Source organism: Sabethes cyaneus, chromosome 2 (genome assembly GCF_943734655.1).
Source record: "Sabethes cyaneus chromosome 2, idSabCyanKW18_F2, whole genome shotgun sequence".
Taxonomy (NCBI): Eukaryota; Metazoa; Arthropoda; class Insecta; order Diptera; family Culicidae; genus Sabethes; species Sabethes cyaneus.
In genome coordinates, this window is record NC_071354.1 from 144,552,281 (window position 1) to 144,574,567 (window position 22,287).

General features: G+C 37.6%; 2 protein-coding genes across 2 annotated transcripts; one reads left to right on the plus strand and one right to left on the minus strand.

Moving 5' to 3' along the window:
* The first annotated feature begins 178 nt into the window (after nucleotides 1–178).
* Nucleotides 179–21,948, plus strand: LOC128736133 (uncharacterized). The gene is made up of 5 exons (XM_053830613.1): nucleotides 179–187; nucleotides 263–533; nucleotides 7,819–8,182; nucleotides 21,219–21,318; nucleotides 21,661–21,948. Exons 1-5 carry the CDS (start codon nucleotides 179–181, stop codon nucleotides 21,946–21,948), a joined length of 1,032 nt encoding a protein of 343 aa, XP_053686588.1.
* LOC128733614 (cuticle protein 19-like) lies at nucleotides 19,211–19,661 on the minus strand. The gene is made up of 2 exons (XM_053827336.1): nucleotides 19,653–19,661; nucleotides 19,211–19,555 (listed from the first exon to the last, which is right to left on the minus strand). Exons 1-2 carry the CDS (start codon nucleotides 19,659–19,661, stop codon nucleotides 19,211–19,213), a joined length of 354 nt encoding a protein of 117 aa, XP_053683311.1.
* Nucleotides 21,949–22,287: the final 339 nt, after the last annotated feature.

A 22,287-nucleotide genomic window follows, 5' to 3' on the forward strand; every position in this document is an offset into this window, starting at 1 on the left:
GTGCGAAATCGTTTGAATCGTTTAGGCTGCTGTGGACAAACACATTTGGCGATGCTGGGGAAGAAAAGACAACTTGTTTTTAGTATAAATATTCTGCGGTTCGGTGATCAAGGCATCAGTCCCGCTCCAGCTATCCAGTTGCATTAGTTCGCAGCATCAAATCAGTACCAGCTCCAAGATGTTCAAGGTAGTTGAATTGTGCATTGGCATCTCCAATTAACCAAAGTTAATCAAAAATCATTCAATTGTTCTCTTTTGGCAGATAACCACCTTGCTCGTCTGCTTGGCCGTTGCCGTTTTGGCATACGAAGATTATCATAGCCATCCGAAGTACAAGTACGAATATGGAGTTAAGGATAGCCATACACACGATCACAAGAGCCAGTGGGAACATCGCGATGGAGATCACGTCGAGGGACAGTACACCCTTGATGAGGCCGATGGTACCCACCGCGTTGTGGATTACACCTCGGATCATCACGGCGGATTCCAGCCGCATGTTCAGCGCAACGGGCACGCCCATCATCCTCATGGCGAAAGCTATGCTAACATCCACCAACATTACTGATCAACCCTATCTCATGCCAAAGAAACAGAACGATTTCGAAAAATAAAAAAATAAATCAACTTTACTTCTGATCGAAACGTTTTATTTGCAATTTTTGTTGTTCCAATTGCTTGGTCCATTGAAAATTATGTTATGAACTTCTGCAAAATCTCTTTGCAAAATAACGTTTTGCAACTGCCTTAACGTGAAATAAGTCGTCATTGATTTTGTGAATTTCCAAAGCAATAAAAATTCGGTTCAAGAAAATATATTTACTGTGTTCAGATTGGCAAGAAGAATGCAGTGAATACATTTTTAAAAAACAGAGCCCTTGTTTTGGGCCCAAAAACTGTTTTTGAAATTGGGTTTTCTGACGACAAGTTAATGACTGCTCATTACCCGTTAGATATTTGAATTTAAATACGCATAATTTCATAACCTTGATGAACAAGCAGATCAGGACTTTACTTACAAAAGCCGCCTCACTTCATCAGTTTTGCCATCATATTGATGCACACTGGGGAACGTGCCGTGTTTCTTTAAAATTTAAAATAAAACAAAATAATTTTTGTAACCCAGAAGTCTGCTGTTTTCAACTTCATCTCCCACTATTTTTGCGAGTGTATGAATTAACTGCGAAAAAATAGTTTCAGTTTCAAGTCTAGTTATAAATAAAATATAAGTTTATGTATCACTTTAATCACTATATATCACTAAAGTGATATATAAAATTCACGGAGACGAACTCTAGCAATAAATATAAGTTTAGTTTCAAGCCTAATTATGCCTAGTTTTATTTCCAAAATTTAACCGTTGGTTTCGAGGTACGATGCTGGTCTAATAAGCTAAGCCGAATGTTCGAATCTCTGCTATGCGGTGCTGCAAAATAGAGTAGGTAGAATTGTTGCACTAGCCCCGTAATTGTCTTGTACTCTAATAGCCGGCTGTAAAGTCTATCGATAAACAAGGGTTGAGTCTTAGATACACGTTTAAGCCCAAGGCTTTGCTTTTTCTCAAGTCCAAATTCAATTCTAATTTCCTGCACAATTTTAACACTGATTTCATGACCAATTTTAAGTATAGTTTCAAGTCCAACTCCAAATACAATTTCAAGTGTAATTTGAATCCAACTTTTTTTCCAATTTCAACTTTAGTTTCAATTCATACCTAAAGTTTAATTTCAAGTCTGATTGCATGTCTTTTGTCAAGTCTAATTGCAAGTCCGATCTCATGTCCAATTTCAAATCCATTCAAGTTTAACATTAGGTCCGATTTTAAATCCAGTTTCAAGTCCAATGACAGTCATCCCAGTATTATGGGCCAGTTAAGCATGATGCTGCTACAAAGTAGAAACACAGATCTAAATAATTTGCAGATTATTTATAACTTAACTGGTTATAAACATATCATAATTTGATGTTCTGTAGGCAATCTTGTTCAAAAGTCACACACTTTTTTGCAGAACAACAAAATGTATTCATATTCCGTTCCCAGTATTATGGGCCACTTTTAAACCTGGTCAGAATTATGGGTCAATGTTCCCAGTATTATGGGTCAGTAAAACAAAATTGATTCAATAGATTCAATTAGCTTCTTCTTCAGGAAGCTCATCAAACTGATTCTATGTATGATGGATGGTACTCAAAGAAAATAACAAATAAATGAGTGAAAAACAAGACTAAAAATAGACAAAAATTGGATAGGAAACAAAGAAAAATAGAACAAGAGGAAAAACGGTAGTAAAATAGGACTGGTACCAAATGGCCGAATCACGAATGACTGAAATCCAAATGGCCGAATTTCAACAACAATCACAGAAGGCCGAATAATGAATGACCGCATTACGAAAGGCCGACGCACGAGTGGCCGAATCACAAAAGGCCGACTATTTTCGGAACACCGCTAGCAATTCTTAAATGAAAATACAGCATTTTGATAGGTCCATTTTTATTGATCACGCTTGAAGGCCAAAAACTAAAATATTAGGAAGTAACTAATTTTACATTGTGTGTCATAAGAAACGTTAATTTTTGGCATAAATCTTATTGGATAGAGCGGGAATAGGCAATTACGACGAAACAGCACTAGACCCTAGTACATTCAAGTACTTTTTTACACGGTTTGTTTTTTCGGTTATTAAGAACGGGGCAACTTAGGGACCATTCATTTATTTCTCAATACATTTGGGTGCGGTCCGACATTTGTTACGTAGTTTGTAAATGGTCCCTAAGTTGTACCGTTCTTGAGTATTCGAAAAAACAAAAACAAAGTGTAAGGCTCTTCTTAACTTTTTTAGTAATTACTGAGTATACAGAATTTAGCATCACGTGTTTATGTTTATTGAATTTTACATAAGAAAAAACAACAACAGGGAAGTGGGGTAGGGGTTGAGCCAATGTCCACGTTTGTCCACGGAGTGGGACGAGGGGGTTGAAAATTGATATTTTTCTGTCCACGTGGTATCTGGATGGCCCCCAATAGATTCGTCATCCTACGATTACTTCATTTTTCCACGCCAAACCACTCTTCTCAAAGGTCGGCTGCCCCACCTTTTGTTTATATCTGGGCACGTTAGTACTTGCCATACTATAGTCGTAAAATACCTGGCGACAACAGGGTATTTCCAGCCCATCAAGCGGTAGCCTGAACAATATTCAGGACTCATTGAAGATAATTAGTTATGCAGTGACAACAGCTTGCTACTGGCGTTAGTGTATCATTGAATCGTTCATATACATTAGCACCAGAAGCAAGTGGTTGTCACTCAAATACTAGCTATGTCAACACGATAGAAGCGTTTCAGGCGTTGCAGGCCTCACATATTGGTGTAGTGTAAATAACGCACCATATGCTGGACTTAAAAACAAAATGCTGCTAATGGCTAGTGAATGAAAATTGATTTATATTTTCATATCAGAGGGGAATGTTTGTGTTCTTCCGTGATAAAAAGAAGTAGAATTGTTCTGTGATAGCATATTCACAGCTGTTAAGTTTCTAGAATAAGTAAACGTGATCATAATTGTGTGTTTTCCAAACCATCATTAAGAGCGGATACGCGCAAGCGATTGCTGTTGGTTTTTTCAGCCTGGTTACGTGCTAGTGGAAAAACAGTGGTTTTGATGATTATTAAATAAAATTTAGCTAATTACTTACATATTTATGAAAATAGTTGTAACACGTTAAAGCCTATGACTGCTACATTCGTTTCAGGCAAAGTTTTTATTTGGGAAAGTGTAGCCAAAAAAGGTAATGTATGCCGAAATTAGTAGCGTGCTGGGAATACCATCCCGTACCCTATATGAAAATAATTTTTTTGCGAATGTTCTAAAGCTCCAGAATGTTCCTCAAGATTATAATGAAAAAACGACCGTTTGTTTTTTTGTTTAAAATTCTTGGTTGGCTTTCGGTCACGGGTTGCGTGCGAAAATATTTATTTTCCGTTTACAGTCGACGTTTCGAGGGATATCCCCTCATCTTCAGGACAGAACGTATACAAATATTTTTTGTCAAGTGGATTGTGTCATTGCACTGTGGAAAGCTTGTTATTCTACAACAGGTTTTACCCGGGCACATCGAACACAGATTATATAATGAATGATATAATATGAATTATATAATCATTATATAATCTGTGTTCGATGTGCCCGGGTAAAACCTGTTGTAGAATAACAAGCTTTCCACAGTGCAATGACACAATCCACTTGACAAAAAAATATTTGTATACGTTCTGTCCTGAAGATGAGGGGATATCCCTCGAAACGTCGACTGTAAACGGAAAATAAATATTTTCGCACGCAACCCGTGACCGAAAGCCAACCAAGAGTTCCTCAAGATTATAAGGTAATGCCGCGGAATGGCTCATCTGTTACTGTTGAATTGGCGTAATTTTTCAACGTTCTGAATGAATGAAAAAAAATTTTCCTTTAACCGATGTTTCTTGCACCGTATCATTGTTACTAGGAGATGGAACCAATTTTTGTGCAGTCTAAGCGGATCACTGCTTATAAAAAGCGATGAGTTGACTAAGGGTATATCGAGCAATTCCAGCTCAACTAGCAAAACGATTTGACTCGACTATTTTTGATTGGAATGAAATTGTCCTAATGTGTTGAATACCAAGCAAGAACAGTAACTTTTCAAAAAGACGTATTTAGAAGTTAGATTAGTGTTTTTTTCAACATCATACCTATCTTGAAAACTACTTATTTCATCAAAATGGCGTCAAAAAAAATTGTAGGAAATTAAGTGTATATTTAGAAAAAAATTACTCTGAAAGAAATTTTTTTTCAAAACCATGATAAAAATTATAAAATGTCAATTATCTCAAAACCTCCCTCTCCGATTTTTTTAATTTTTTTTTAAAGATAGCTTAAATTATGCCCTAAAATCTGGTGAAGAGCTATCGATGGAGACTCTTTAGGCTTTGAAGTCAGACAAATTTTTCAAAAATATCCAAACTTTTAGTTTGTAAAACTCAAACAAAATCAAATTCAATATATACCTATATTGATTTTATGTGCAACGTAAGAACACTAAATAACGCGAATACTAGACACAACACTTATGGTTCTTACAAAAAACTTTGTTTTTTGTAAGAACCATAAGTGTTGTGTCTAGTATTCGCGCCAAAATCAAATTCTACGCATAATTTTGAACAAATTTATGATAACGATGATGATGATGATGATGATGATGATGATGATGATGATGATGATGATGATGATGATGATGATGATGATGATGATGATGATGATGATGATGATGATGATGATGATGATGATGATGATGATGATGATGATGATGATGATGATGATGATGATGATGATGATGATGATGATGATGATGATGATGATGATGATGATGATGATGATGATGATGATGATGATGATGATGATGATGATGATGATGATGATGATGATGATGATGATGATGATGATGATGATGATGATGATGATGATGATGATGATGATGATGATGATGATGATGATGATGTGATGATGATGATGATGATGATGATGATGATGATGATGATGATGATGATGATGATGATGATGATGATGATGATGATGATGATGATGATGATGATGATGATGATGATGATGATGATGATGATGATGATGATGATGATGATGATGATGATGATGATGATGATGATGATGATGATGATGATGATGATGATGATGATGATGATGATGATGATGATGATGATGATGATGATGATGATGATGATGAATCCCTATATCGAATTGAATAACCGGATAGCCGTGTTCCCAGTTAATCGAGTCCGACCTGTACACAGCTTTATCTGTGTTTTTCAAATTTTGGCTACAAGTAAGCTAGTTTTCACGGCCCATCCAAACTTGTTTGGTCAATCTTGTTTTCTTATTCCATTTACAAAGATTATAGCGTAGTAGCTATTGTGTTCACTCTTCCACTTATCATCAATTTTCACTATTTAGGTATTAAAATACCCCATCCATTGAAATATTTCCATTATTCAAATTTTGCACTCAATCAAGGCTACGCTAATTTCCCACAATATTAATGTTGTTATATGCTAACGCGCTACTCGTATCCCAAAACATCATATTTGTAATAACAGTAATAGTATTTTTCCAATGCATAAGAAGCACTGGGCACCTATTTTATAGTCGATTTACATTGGGTATAAAAGGTATGTTAACCAAGTTTCTAATTATGCGGCCTCTCTATCGTGTGTTTCATGAACCTGAAAAACTAATTTATTGCCACTATTTATTGCCACTAACTACACATCTGTTGATAAAAATAGCGACAGCTTTGCCCCCAGAAAATATATAGAAAAGGCGACAAGTTCAAAATAGAAATAGATCGAAAAAACTGGTCTACACATTTGACCATCAATAAAATATTTAACAACATATAATGATTACCAGCGTAACATCTATCTTTCGTAAAAACATTCATAGCTGCCATTAGCTGCAGACAGTAATTATTCCTTAATCAACAAATAAGGATAGTTGAGAAAATTATACATTTTTGCAAGCAAGCAGCCTGTCTACTCCGTTGTCTGCATTACTCAATCATAATGACCTGAGAATAAATACTATCTGAACATGGTTTGAAAGCATAGGAATAGCAGGTTTGTGGCATAGTCAGTTTTCAATTACCCAGAGGGTACTGAAATTTATTGCTGAAATTCAAATGGACTCTCTGTTTGTTGTGAATACATCAAACTAGAGCATTTGAGCATAACATTAAATGCTTACTTTAAATTAGCATTTTGCCTTTCTACTATATAAATATATTGTACTAGGTGGCCCGGCAAATTTCATATTGCCACAAATAAGACTGATTATGACAAATTGTAAATTTTAAATGAACTAAGAGAACTGCAACTTTTCAGAGAAACGAATGTAGGTTCTCAAGGTATAAGTTAAGTTTTGCAGTTTTTCGCGGAGTTCAGCTTTTACTGAAGTCGATTAAACATCTGGTCTTCAGAGACATTCAATATCTAAAAACCGTATTAAGCCATAAGTAAAGCCCTAGACACAATGCATACGCATTTTACTACGTTGCGGCAATTTGACAGTTTTTCCATGGGTTTTATGTCAAATTCTATTATGGAAACATGTCGGCGTAAAAGTTTGGTTGTCAATTTCCAATGCCCAGCAGTTGTGTTAGTGGTCATTGCGTCGAGTACGTTTAAAATCAAAGTTACTAATAGAACATGCGAGTTTTATCTGCTTGTCTAAATTGATTCGTTGAAACCATTATTAAGTCATTAAACCCGCAGAAGCCTCCTCAACAAATCTTCTCAACAGCAAAAAAAAGTCCAAACGGAAGCAACAAAGGAAATTATTGCACCGCAAATCGACAAGTACTTCCCTGCAAAAACATCAACAGCTTGGCCCCAGGCCAAGCCGAAGAAAGCGTACACCGTGCGGAGTGTAAACAAACCTCATTTCTCACTCATCTCTAATTTAGCAACATCTGCAATTGCACATATGATTACAAAAATGCCGCTGATTTACCAAATTGAGCCAAATGTCGACCACATTAATTATCTCGTCCATCGCAGCGCGCTATAAATATTCACGCATCCTCGGTATCAATCATCAGTCAGTTCACAGCATCCGATCAACCACCTCTTGAACGAAACCAAGCCAGCAGTTAAAAATATGTACAAGGTGAGATTCACTGCAGCCAACAATTTTCTTCATCGAAGTGTTTATTATTTTCACTCTCATTTGATTGTTTACATTCGATTATATCATGTCAAATCATCGTAGATCATCGGGCAGCCGTCGCTGTTGCTCTGCCATATAAACCAGTAGCGGAACCGGAGCACTACATCGAACCCAAGGAAGATCATCATCATCCGCAGTATAAATTCGAATATGGAGTGAAAGATGCCCACAGCGGAGACCATAAGGTGCAGTGGGAGCAGCGGGACGGTGATGTCGTCAAGGGATCATACAGTCTGGACGAGCCCGATGGCGGACACCGTATCGTTGAATACCATTCCGATCCTCACGGCGGAATTCAAATTCAGGTGAAGAAAGTTGGTGGCCACGCCCCTGCCCCGGCAGTACACCACGAGCCCATTCCCGTAGTGTCGGCTCCGATTGTGCATAAACCCATCAAGAAGCATCGGTACTGAAGTGATAAAGGCTGAGTTGCAATGTTTGAGGCGTGCTACAGAGTTCCTGGAAGCGTTGACCGTTTCCGTCTTATAGGAGTGAATGAATAAAGTGTGTGTAAATATACTGAAAAAAAAAGGAATAAAATTATTGCTGTCTTTTGGTACATTCCAATTATATTCGATTCGAAGAGATGTAGGTAATACAATAAAATATTGATCAAAAAATTTTAAAGTGACATTCACATAGAATGTACGAGAGAGTGACGTAGGACCATATATCAATATTTTATAAGGTTACTCGAATTTGTAGTAGTTCAGTTGCTATTCTTTATTATTGCTTTACTGGTGATCAGCATTTTATATACAGCCAAATTTCGAATACTGGCTGACGGCTGTATGGAACAAGTGAAACAACCATAAACCATGGAAGTGATTTTTTACATTTGGAATTACAGTCAGTCCACAATCATGGGTCACACACAATTATGGGTCATTTTAGCTTTATCTGCCGATTAATGCGTGAATATTATACTAATTGATTGTTAAAATTGTTACTCTTACGTAGCTCTAACAATTTGATCAATCAATAGATGATATTTAAACGGAAATTAGTAGCTAGAGCCAAATGACCCACAATACCCAAAACATTATTTCCCATCACCTTCAGCACCTTTTCCTACAAGACTTCAATTTCGAATACCGAGGACCCCCGCTAATTTGAACGATTCCTCATGCAAACTAACAGGGTTTGTTTTTTATTTGAACAACTGGCAACCCTAAATATGCTATAAATTGTATGAACTGGTCGCTCTGCTCTTTGTTATTGTGGTTTCGGTGGTTCGATTAAGTTGGCAGTTGGAAGCAGTGAATATTTCATTCTCCAATCGAATTACTAGAAGAATCGTTGGGAAAACAAAATATGAAACAGATTATTAAACATGCTGGATCAGTAGAAACAAATCAGGCTTACGTGCATCGTCTTCATAAGCAAATGATTTCATGTTGATTATGATATTTCATGGTATTGCACGATATTATGATATTATATATTATGGTATTGCACATCGTGGCGCGGTCTCAAATAAAAAGTGTTCAGATTGAAAACGGTCAGAACGGGGGTCCACGTTATATCTTAACTTCACATGTATAGTTTTCAGTTGAACTTTTCATGGATTGAACATTTATTGTGAGTTTCATTGAAAGTTATCCACCGCGCTGCTCAAAAATGAAATACGCTTTCATGGTTGCTGGGTCGATTTTGATATTATTAGAGGAAATTACACAGAAATCATAAAGTTTTAGTTACTTTTGGCTACCCAGTTACGTGAACAACATGTTTGTTTACAAAATTTTGGCAGCAGTTCTAGCGCTGTTTGCTTCAAGCGCCAGATCGCGTTTAACTTTGGGCAAAGCTCCCAATAAAATAACTCCGGGGCATTGCGCGTCTTTAATCCCATATTGTATCTGTGGCATCCTAAACTGTCGCGAAGCAGCACTAACTTTTTTTTTTTTTTTTTTTTGTTAGATTATAGTCACTTTAACAGCTTATGTCATTCGTGACTTCTGCGGGGCTGGGATTTGAACCCGGGTCCTCGGCGTGAGCACTAACTTTCATGGATTTAAGTGGGTTCTTCACCCTACTAGCACGGTTGTTACAAAGTTGTTGTGGTAACCGAAATATGACTAATTTCAGTCGTAATCCGGTTGCTTCAACTAAATGGACCTAAAGTGTGCTACTTGGGCATTTTCTTAATAATATAGATCAGTGAACCTTCGATTCGTCACCCCTTCCTCGTGAAAATACGAATCTTTTCCATCATGTACTAACGGTCTCCCTAATTTCCTTTTTGAAACTAGTGAAATAGTTTTAAGTACTGACCGCCAAATTTATTGTATAGAAAAAGCACAAAAAGCACGATAACTGCTTTTTTCACCATATTCTTTCATTACGCCACTGGCTACCCGAGCAGGGTTTTAGAGCAAATTGAAAACAAAATTTGATATCTTGATGTAACGGATTTTGAATACTCGGCGTGATTTCATTTTGGTCGACTTAGCGGTTAAAATATCAAAATTGATTGCAAAAATTCCACGCCGTGAAATTAAATTGAAGACTACTTTTGCTATCAAAAATATCAAACGGAATACTAATCTTGCTGTCACACAATATTAATAGGAAAGCAGAATTAGTTATCATTTTACTATCATATCATCATCATTTTGCTATCATCATATAATTTGAACCAACCATTTTATTAGAAAAAAATTTATGTGAAAATAGATTAATTTAAATATTGAAGGTTTATTTACATCATATATAGAATCTGCCAACACATTTTCTTTTGATAAAAATGAAAGCAAAATTATAGCAAAGTCTGATACATCATAAGTGCCATTTTGAGTTGGTAACAAAACATGTTTTCTAGTTGATATCAACAGCAAAATATGTAATAACTTTGATATACTTTTGTTGTCAATCCTTGCTCGGGTATCTAGCCACGGGTTTGGTAATGACACAGATGACTTTTCCTTTGTTATAAACGATATAAGGCAGCCATTGGAATTTCATTAAGGCTTTGGGAAACACTGTGCAGATCGCAGCGGTGGGTGGGGTAAAACGACTCGTGCTATTAATTGTTTAATAACGTCGAAACTACAGGTATACCTCGATAGTACGTACCCTCGTTAGTACGTACCCTCCATAATACGTATATTTTGCCTCGATAGTACGTATCCTCGATAATACATACGTTTTGCCTCGATAGTACGTACATTTTCCAGCAACACTACTTGTTTCAGTCCAAGCTTCATAAAGGGTAAAATCATTGATTTAAAAAAATTAAAAATTAATTGCTCTATTAAATCATTACCACTAAAATACATATTTATTCAATAGTGTATGCAAATTTGCAAATTTCATGCAATTACTAGCGTAATATAACAATGTTTCCAAACCTAAAATTGTGATTCGAAAGTACGTACATTTCGGAAATTCGTACGCTAAACGAAGCAAAGGTGTACGTCCTATCGAGGTATACCTGTAAAAAGTGTACCACATCAAATTGCATCGCAGAAAAAACGCTGTAAAAATTACCCATTGGGTATTTTCTCTTGAAAATTTGGGTAGAAATAGTTTAAATTGTATTATTTACACTGTATGACAGTGTCGCTGTCAGTTTTTTGAAAATTGGAAGAAATGGCGTCACCCGAAAAGCAACGTCGAGAATGGGTTTTGCACAAGCACTTGGAAAATCCTCTACTCTATCATCGGGACATCGGAAAACAACTCGGAAACGTCAGTTAACGGTGAGTCGTGTGATTAAACGTAACTACAAAATTCTGAGCAACGAACGAAAGGAGAAATGCGGTCAGAATGGATGTTTTATTAGTGATTAGGCTCACAAGCATGTCGTGAAAGTGCTTAAGCGGAATCCCAATGCTTCGGACAGGGATGTGGTCAAAAAGTTAAATCTGTCCAAGTCTTTCGTTTAGAGAGCCTAGGACCAGGAGGGACTGCATACGTACAAAGTGCAAAAGATTCCAAATAGTGGTGAACGGCAAAATATGGTGGAAAAGTCACGGGCCCGGAAACTGTACACCCATATGTTGACGAAACCTCGTTGTCTCATCCTGGATGATTAGACTTACGTCAAGGCGGAATTCCGGCAGCTTCCGAAGACCCAAAGACATGAACCCGCCCAACGCACCGGAGCTAAGGCCCGTCGAAAAATACTGAGCTATTATGAAGAACGCACTACGGAAGCATCCCAAGGAGGTCAAAATTGTGGAAGACAAGAAAAAAGTGGGTTACCGTACAGAAGGAGCTGCAGTCAGATGTTGTATAGAACCTTATGAGAGGAGTTATGCGTAAGGTGCGAGCATACGTATCCCGCAAAGGCTTCGTGCCACAAGTCGAAACATGTCGGGATTTAATACAGAGGGATCTTGTCGGATGAACGTGAGGTGATCGAAAGGTGGAAGCAGCACTACAATGAGCCCTTAATGGCGCGAAGTCGAACTAACAAGGCAGTAGAAGTGATGACTACATCAATACGGCGTATGATGGTGATATGCCGATCCGCCCAATAGGTTCAGTTATCGAAGCCCACAAGAGGCTTAAAAACAATAAGCCAGCTGGCAAATAAGGCATCGCAGCTGAGCTTACCAAGATGGGCCCGGATAGATAGGCTCCCTGACTGCACCGACTGATAGTCAGGATTTGGGAAACAGAACAGCTACCGGAGGAGTGGAAGGAGGGAGCAATATGCCTAATATGCAAGAAGGGCGACAAGTTGGAATGTGAGAACTATCGAGCGATCACTGTTCTCAACGCCGCCCAATTCCGGTGTTGGAATTCGTTGAAAAATTGAACGTGGTCGATTTAGCGGGTATAAAATGACCATAGGACGCCCGAAAGTGTCCAAAATAGTGGCACAATTAAAAGAGATAATAGTTTTAAGTAATATTAGTTTGCTTTAGAAGCAGCAGAACGTGTTATTTCGCACTTTTGCGATGCACACGATATTCATATATTCCGCGATGCTATGAAGCGTGAATGTATGCGGCTCATCAGTAAAAAGTGAATTGAACCATTCATTTATCTGTTTTTTTCATGATAATATTGCCAGCCGATGCTCGGCGTATATATTCATTTTGCGAATTCTCCAACCTTTGCATTCATACCTTTGCAACCTACCTATTCATAGATTTCAAGGCCACCAATGATACTATTGACCGTGAAGAGCTATAGAAAATTATAGAAAAAACAACTTTTCCAGAAAACTGATTAAGGGCATAATGGATGTACAGTGCAGTGTGAGGTTTCCGGGCGTATTTTCGAGTTGGCTTGAAACTCGCAGGGGACTTCAACAAGGCGATGGTATTTCCTGTCTTCTGTTCAACATCGCGCTAAAAGGTGTTATAAAACGTTCGGGTTTTAAACGATACAGGTTTTAACATGCGGGCACGATGTTCAATAAATCTAGCTAGTTCATCTGTTTCGCTGACGATTTAGACATTGTCGGAAAGACGTTCCAGGTGGTTGCCGAGCAGTATGCCAAACTGATACATGAAGCAATGAAGATTAGATTAGTGGTGAATATGTCTAAAACCTACCAAGTACCTTTATTAGGAGAAACCGAGCGCAAAGAAGCTCGTATATAGGCAATAGTGTGGTAGTCGACTGGGACGAGTTCGAGGTGGTGGACGAATTTGTAAACCTACCTCGGATCGTTGATGACGTCGGATAGCAACTGGAGCAGAAAAATACGCAGACGTATTTTTGTCAGAAGTCGTACTTACTACGGATTCCACAAGACCCCTCACCCTCGTGCCAAATGTACCACGAACAAGACGCTTTAAGACCGGTAGTCCTCTACGGGCACGCAATGTGGACAATGTTCGACGGGGACTTGAAAACAGGTTCAAACGTCGTGTGGTTAAACTCCGACTCCGTCTCGAATCCGGTTGGTATCAGACGCAGAGGTGCGCAGCGTGCTTGCTGGTTGGACCAAGTGGAGCAAGACCTGGAAAATGTGGAGCATTCGTGAAATTGAAGACGGACAGCCATGGATCGAGTTTATTGGCGGAACATTGTCATGCAGGTGAAAATCTAAAGGAATTGACACCAGGATAAGTATGTAAGTACTACTCGTGCAGTTACTCGATTAAAAATCATTCGATTTTTTTACCATTGCTTGAATTAATCAAACGATTAATGAACAAGATATAGGGTAGATGCTCCAGTAGTTGTGGTAGTACCAGTAGTGGTGGAAACTCGAAATATATCATAATTTTGGCGGTTTTCGTGATAATTTCAGTTTTCTATTCGTAAATATATATTTGTTAACAGTTTTATCTAAGATACACAGTTAAAATTCAAGAACTTCAAATTATCTTTACATACTATCCCCCGACATAATCCCTATTCGCGCTCTTTTTAATGGTTTACTTTCAGGATGTTGGAAGGTGTAATCCCAAGCAACAATGTAAATTTTATTGTACTCTAATGGTGGTCTTCAAGGCCAATTTTGATCTTAAATACCATCATAAGAGTAGAATAAAACCCAAATTGTTACTTGGGATGATTTATTTATACCAGTCACCAAGTATGCAGCCAATAAAAATGAATACGTATCCACACTGTCGAAGTGGAGATCGATCACATCTCATCAAAATCGATTAGAGGAGGAGGACATCTATCGGTAATTAGCGTTACCAATGACGGAGAGATCAGTCTGCTATCGATCACGGCCTAGAACAGGTGTCATAAGGGGGAACCTACGCAATTTACCTATCGCATGCATAGTACTATAGTTTTAGAATAAATGTAGTTTGATACCAGTTAATTCAACGTGTTTCGTAAGAATTAAAACGTGTTTTTAGTGCAATATTCAATTGCAATTTATTAGATTCAAGGAGCCTTGATTGGCCGTGTCGTCGTCATCACTAACCAAGGAAGGAAAAAAAATTGGTCGATGGCCGTCGACGTTTGGCCATCCAAGAACCACATGCATCCTTCGGAGAAGGACGGATTCTCTCACAACACAGGACATCAAGCTCTACTTCAATATTCAATGTGCAAATGATCGAAGGAAAAAGATATTTTTACGCTTTTCCAAAATTGTTTACATTCAGGATTTCAGTTTGGTCAAGGTTTATTCGCAATAAATAATTACTGACCTTTTGGGACGGATAGATTCTATTACTTTCTTCTAGAATCGAAGTAAACGAAATCGCAGGTGAATAAGTGGTACTGGGCCCAAGAAGCAAAAGCGTGCTAACATGTGATTGGCTGATTCGTTCGTTCTTGATAGTGGCTGATATTTATGCCTCTTTCAATGGTGACTCAATAAATTGTTATTATATTCTATATATATTTCAATGCTTTGAAAAATTTCTGATCGATTGATGCAAATATATGTAATATAGGGTATGTTGCTGCTTCGACGTAATTGCCTATTCCCGTTCTATCCGACACAAATTATTCAAAATATCAGTGATTTTTATGACACACAATGCAAAATTAGTTAATCCCTAATATTTTAGTTTGTTGCCTCTCATACTCGATCAATCAAAGTGAGCTGAGATCTATTTAAATGCTTTTTTTTTTCATTAAAAAATTCCTTGCAGCCAAAATTCCCACATTTTTTCGTGCGACGAAGAAGAAAATGTCGACTAATCGTTTCAATTTCCGTCATTCATAAAATGAAAATAACTCACGCAACGCATTGTTGTTATTCTGCAGCCGGGAAAATTTGCCTGACCTACAGAAATTTAGCAGAATAACATTTGTCATGCTGTCCTACACAAATGCATGCGCGCTAGCTTCGTAAACATTATTGTGATTTTTAGTTCGGACGATGAAAAATTTTGACGGACGGATTTTAAAACGGTACGACGATTTTAAGATAAAAAGTCAGTTGCGTAATTTCAATCAACTGCTTTATTAATCGCTTTTTAGTGACTTCAAAGGGCACGGATCGGAAGTTAAGTGTGTTTAAGTCAAATCAGCAGCAGAGCTTTTGGATTATTCGTTAAATCCACCTAAGAAATGATGAAAATTAGAGTGGCTTTCCTTACTACGACGGGAATTAGAAATAAACCCTACGTAGAAAAATTGCTGAGTGTGCAAAACGTAACCACTTTTCGTTACATGTTCATTTCTCGTACTTCTAACAATTTTCGCATTTATAACAGATGGATAAGTATCTGAGAGATAAGAAGAGGTCTGCAAATAACGGAACTGTGGTGACTATTAAAGAGCGGATGTGCAGATAAGATAGATGCAGATTTTTTGTAAGGATTATCGAAAAAAAACATGTATGTAAAAGTGGCTGCGTACAAATCAGCCCCGAGTAAGATCGCGCACTTAGCTAGTTATGTACTATGTTATTATAGGATAAACAGCACGCTATTCTAAACTATTCACGACCCTTCTCAGGTGGAAAACAAGTTCTGTTGGCAATGCTCTCAAAAAAAAGAGCAAGACAGCCCATATAAACACCTAGTACAAGCAATAACTTAAAAGAATATTATGACAAAATGGTCGACATACTTTGTGGACTACAAAGGATCATAACCATCTACCAGATGCGTTAAGCACGGATTCCGCAAGACAACAAGGAGGAAGCCAAAATCCCGGAAAAATAGCGCGAATTTATGCGCCACAATTTGAAGTTGAGGTATAACCACGCGCTTTATTTTTTCATACAGATAACAGTAATTTCTTAATAAAGTTTCTTATTTGTCAATTGCTTTGCTTATTTTAAAAGCTTTGTTCTTCTCTCAAACGCAACTCTTCACACATAATAAAGAATTGTTTTATATTTTTACAAATTTTTACAGGCAACAAAGTCAAAACCAGAGCATCGAAAAAGCATTTTCTCCTGTAAAATAGTGAAATTGACGATCACCGCATGTAAATTTTCGGTAAAATTTAATGAGGTGCGGATCAATCGAAGGTTATTACATTAGATTAAGCTTTCACAACTGCTCCGGCTGTGTTCCGTCATATTTTTTTCAGACAAAACAGTACTAACATACAAAAGATATTAAGATTTGCAGGTAACAAAAACAATATCTGATATCAATGCGATGATATTTTCCGATTCAACACTGTACGATTATTTTTCCCATCTTACCAAGAGTTTGTACAAAAGCATACAGCAACTTGGTTTAAACGGGCATTGCGCAAGATTTTAGAAACTGAGATCGTCGTCGTTCGCTTCAATCGATTCTAGACCAAGTTGACGTCCTGAAAGTGAACCGTGTTTTTAACTTGCTCACCTATCCATCTTGTGTGAACAAATTGGGGATGAAATGTAAAAAGTAGGGCACGGGAGGGTATTTTCAGCCTATTAAGCGATAGCATCTATTTTTTCGGTCTATGGCCTAGTTCTAGTGGAAGAACAAGTGGTTTTGGCGTTCTTTGAATAAAAAATAGTATATTGCTTACAGCCTTGAGAAAATAGTTATAACATATTAAAATTGCATGTCGGCAAAGTATTTTTATTGGCGAAAGATCAGGCAAACAGGCTGAATTTAGAAACCTGCTGAAAATACCCTCCCGTACCCTACAAGCCTATCTTTAGACAGTAACTCTCGATGTGAGAAATAACAGTCGATGGCTAGCAACAGCTTTCTTCCAAAATTAGCTATGGACATTTCATTTCCGTTCACTATGGTAAACTGCTGACAAGTTTTACCTATTACCAATAGGTTTGCCATGAGAAAATTTACATCGCGACGTAATTGTTCGCTAACTGGTGATCTTTTAAACAATGTGCGATATCGTAGCTGATCATTAGAAAAAGTATGATTTAATTCTTAGTGAGCCGCAATTTCTAACAAACTTATGATGAAAACTGACGTCCCAAGAAGATACACACCACGAAGTCTTAGCTCTACGACTCAAACGAGGAATTTAATACATGATGACTGTCAATTTAAATGTAAAGAAGCAACGCCAACGTCCTTAAGAACTTGACCCCTCTTTATCGACAGACTTCACCGTCGGTTATTAGAGTAGGGGAGAGTAGTCAACAGTGAGACAACAGGAACAGTGAGACAACAGGAACAGTGAGACATAGGGAAAAGCTTAGCCATAAAACATACAATATCCATGATATTTTCCTGCAAAGTAAAGTTTGTGTATCTATATCACATAATACAGTTTGAGAAAAATTTGTTAATTTTTTAGTATATTTTTCAACAAAAGTCGTTTTTGGGGGGTCAAAGTAAATTTTATCGCGATCATTTTCAGATGATTTTTAACAGCAAATCGCATAACTAATCCAAATTAAATTTACTACATGGCATCTCATAGGAATGAGAGATAAAAATTAAAAATATAAGACCATCGAATTGTTTGCTAACACCACTATTTCACTATTTCTTATAAAACATTCGTCTTGGGAACAGTGAGACAAACAGATATGCATAATCTTCAAAAAAAAAATTGTGTTGAATTGTAAATCAATCCATATAAATTGATTGCAAATGAGTCTGAAGTGTAAGTTGAAGGTCAGATAACCAGGATTGGACATTTATATGAATATAAATGTAGATGTGAGAAAAATCGCAATTTTCAATAATGCACAACAATAATGTATCCTTTATGCACAAAATAAACAGTACGACCTCTAAACTATTCTTTGTAACCAAAAAATATGGTTTAAGTTTAATTCTAATATGTGTCTCAGTATTCAATACTCGTTGTCTCACTCTTCCCACCTACTGGGGAACAGTGAACCAAAAAGACACCTTCACATTTGCGTTTGTAACTATTTTATCTTTTAACCAAAAGGGCTGAAACATTTTTTCAGACAACTAGAAGGATATACCTTTCAAATGGATTGAAGACCTCGTTGGTAACTATCACCAAAAAAATTTTAAAATTTTTGGAAAAAAAGTGTCTCACTGTAGACGTCTCTCCCCTACAAGAAAATTACGGGGCTAGTGTAAAGCTCCTATTAGCTCTATAGCGGCACCCCTCAGTCGAGATTCGAACATACGACGACTGGCTTGTTAGACCAGCATTGTACCCCGGAGCTAATTGAGCTAATTTAAATGTTAGATCCGCAAATTCTTTACGAAGTACTTCGACTTGATAGTAGTTCCAGCATGTTTGATGCACGAGTGTTTAATTCCTAACAAGTTTGTTTTTGTATAGTTTAATACAGTTAGTTTGAAGTACGAAATTAGTTTTGTACGGTTGTTCAAAGTGCGAAACTTTCATTTCAATTTTTTCTATTTTGAAATCAGGATTACTACGATAAACCACATAAAGATGTTTATCCCATTAAGAGGCACTTGTCGTCGCTCGGTACCTAATGAAACACATTTTACCACACAACACACCCCACGAAACATTTCTTTCTCGAATGCAGGAAGCGACAAATCACATAACTCTAACAAGTCTTTATTGCACAGTCAACAAAAAGTCAGGTGTAACCGACACCGATGGTCAACACAAGTCTGACTCCGACACGGTACTGCCGCCCTACACCGACGCCAGAATTGTCATCATCGAGATCTCATCAGTGATGCTGATCGATGTTGGCATAACTTTCACCGCCGTGTCCGTGTCCGTCGTGATGCTCGCCGTAAACGGCCGGGTGGCTAGCGTGTCCAGCACGCTGCACATGGGCCTGGAATCCAGCATGCTTGTCCGATTTGTAGTTCACAACTCGGTGCGTGCCGTCCGGTTCGTGGAGTGAGTATGAGCCTTCTACAGCATCACCATCCCGATGTTCCCACTGTTCCTTATTGTCTCCGGTATGCGAATCCTTGACACCGTACTCGAACTTGTACTTGGGGTGCGCATGATGTTCCTCCTCGTGAGCCAGGACGGCAATTGCAAGACAGGCAATCAATGCGACAAACTGTAATCAAGTAAGATTGAGTGAATGATTGAACTTGCAGTGACGAAAGAGAAATATAAAAACTAATGGAAAATCTAAACGGCGCACTTAGAGCTACCTTGAACATGTTGAATTTCCCGCTTCTGTTGCTGGTGGACGGAGGCTGACCTATTGCTTGAGTGCTGTTCCGAGACTGATAGCCATTACAGTTTGGCATGGAATATTTATACACGAAAGTTTATTTTCTGTCAGCTCGAAGCAAATGCAGCATGTGAGGTTATTATTCATGCTCAGGTTAATTTACACGCTACTCTCTTCTATATAATCATCTGGTAGAAATACCGCTTTCATGGCTTGCACTCTACACTCTGTGTACTGACACAATTTTATGTCCTTTTCTTGCGGCGTAAAATGTTCTTGAACATTTTCGGACTTCTTTGGATAGCAATTGTATGCAATTGGTATATTGGAGAACCGCACAAAACATAGAGCATTTTTCGTCGGAATCACCTCTGCCGAGTCGCACTGCGGGTGAACGGTCCGAAAAAATTGGTATCGAAATTGGTAAAATTATTTCCAATGTTCAATGAAAATAGTTGGTTAGAAAACAAGAAACTTAGCAGAAAGAAGGTGATGAAAATGCAGCTTTCAAATCACCCTAAATTCTTATTCTAAGTAAAATAATAGAATTATTTTGTACCATAACAAAGTATAGTGCAATCTGCCGGATAAAGTCGAATAGTCTCTCAATATATTTTGACCAGCGGAATGCTCCACCGTCCATTTCAACATCATCAAAATGAATCCGTAGGCACTGCAGCAGCTGCAATGCGTTTTTTAGCTCGACGGTCATGACTTTGGCGCAAATGTACACCCCATCTATGACAGAATTAATTTGCTCAAACCAGAGAGAGGCACAATTTTTCTGCATTAATTTTCGTCGGCTTCTCTTTCAATAACATCGCACTATTTCGCGTCAATACACTGCCTTTGGCAGACAATAGCACAGGTATAAAAATCAGTCTAAAAATATGAAAACATTTCTCGACTGATTAATTTGATATACCATTCAACCCTCGTCGTAAAACCGATTATTATTAAAAATATTTTTGTGTAAACTTTAGACTCTGTCGACTGTCAGTTTCGTAATTTTTACCGTACTTTTTTGGCCTTTTCAGTCTTTTACGGAATATAGAACTGGCTTTTTCAATTCACTCCGACGTTTCGACTTTTTTTTTGTAAACTTTTGTAGATGGTAAACGTGGTAAACCAACTACTAATATAATGTATTAGTTAGCACGAAGTGAAACGTAAAGTGAAAGTGGTTTACCAACTTTTCTGTGAAGTTTTCGACCATCGTAGAAGTTTTTTTATATTCTTTTTTCAATAGACGTAGGTATGGTTATTACTAAGAAAATTCGCTTTAATTATCTGTGCAAAATTTTATTTTACGATGCTTGGTTCAATAGGCATAAATTTTTTAAGTTCATTGTTTTCGTTCATATGTACACAAACTATTGTTTATTGTTTGTTATAATAAATTTGGTCCTATTCTGGTACCCTATGAACCACATCTGCGCGATAATTAAAAAAAATCATTTTTTTTTTCATAGATTTAACTCAAGACCTGAGTTGCTAACTCAAATAAATTTATATTTATAATCAAAACACCTTCCACCGCTAGGTGGATCGAGCCAAACTTTTACGCGAAAGGCCACTCCATTCCATCCTCCACGGCGGCGGCCAGCCCAGTCATTGAGCGTGAGCGCGTACGCACCAGCGACGTACGTCTGCTAAGATGATGATTGATTTTAATTGTAAATTGAGCAATGTGCTACCAACCAATCGCTTCTAGCGAGAAAAATCTTTCGCGAAATATGAGTACCAAAAAAAAATTGTAAACTCGGTGGCACTCGGTATGCGTATCATCTCTCGGAGAATTTGGGCTATGGTTCAACGCACGGTAATGTATAAATACAATATACTATGTGACTCAAGGTATCAGTTTCGCAGACTGCACCTCACAATCAACATTTCTTTCAATCAACACCGAGAAAATGTTTAAAGTTAGTAACTTCAAAACTAGTAGTCGAATTTTCAGAACTAAAAACTTCCTGTCATTCCAGGTTCTAGCGCTCCTTGCCTGCTTGGTCATCGTTGTGTCGGCCAAGGAATACAAAGAGGAACACCATGCTCATCCCAAGTACAAGTTCGAGTACGGAGTTCACGATCCACACACCGGAGATCACAAAGCCCAGTGGGAACACCGGGACGGTGATGTCGTCAAGGGACAGTACTCTCTACATGAAGCCGATGGCAGTGAACGTATCGTTGAATACAAAGCCGATGACCACAACGGTTTCGAAGCTGTCGTCAAGAATGTCCAGCACGGACATGCTCCTCATCATTACTAGGATCTAGTGAAAGTGCGCTGCGGATAGAACAATTTCGTACTTAGCTGTTAAATGTGATATGATAAATCGAAGTGATTCATTTATCTAAAACTAAACTGATTGTTTTCATTCGCCATTTGTTAGGTAGTGAATTGAACGTCCTCTTACAGTTATTTTGTTATTTTCGGTAAATAACATTCAGGTGTTCTTAGAATCTTACTAAACGCAACAAAAAGATAACTGGAATGCACGTTCAAAATTTGAGATTCATCTTTGTCTTCTAATTTCATTTGATTCAGTTTTTACTATACAAAAACTATCGTTGGATGCGGTGACCTGAAACGGTTCAGGACCAATGCC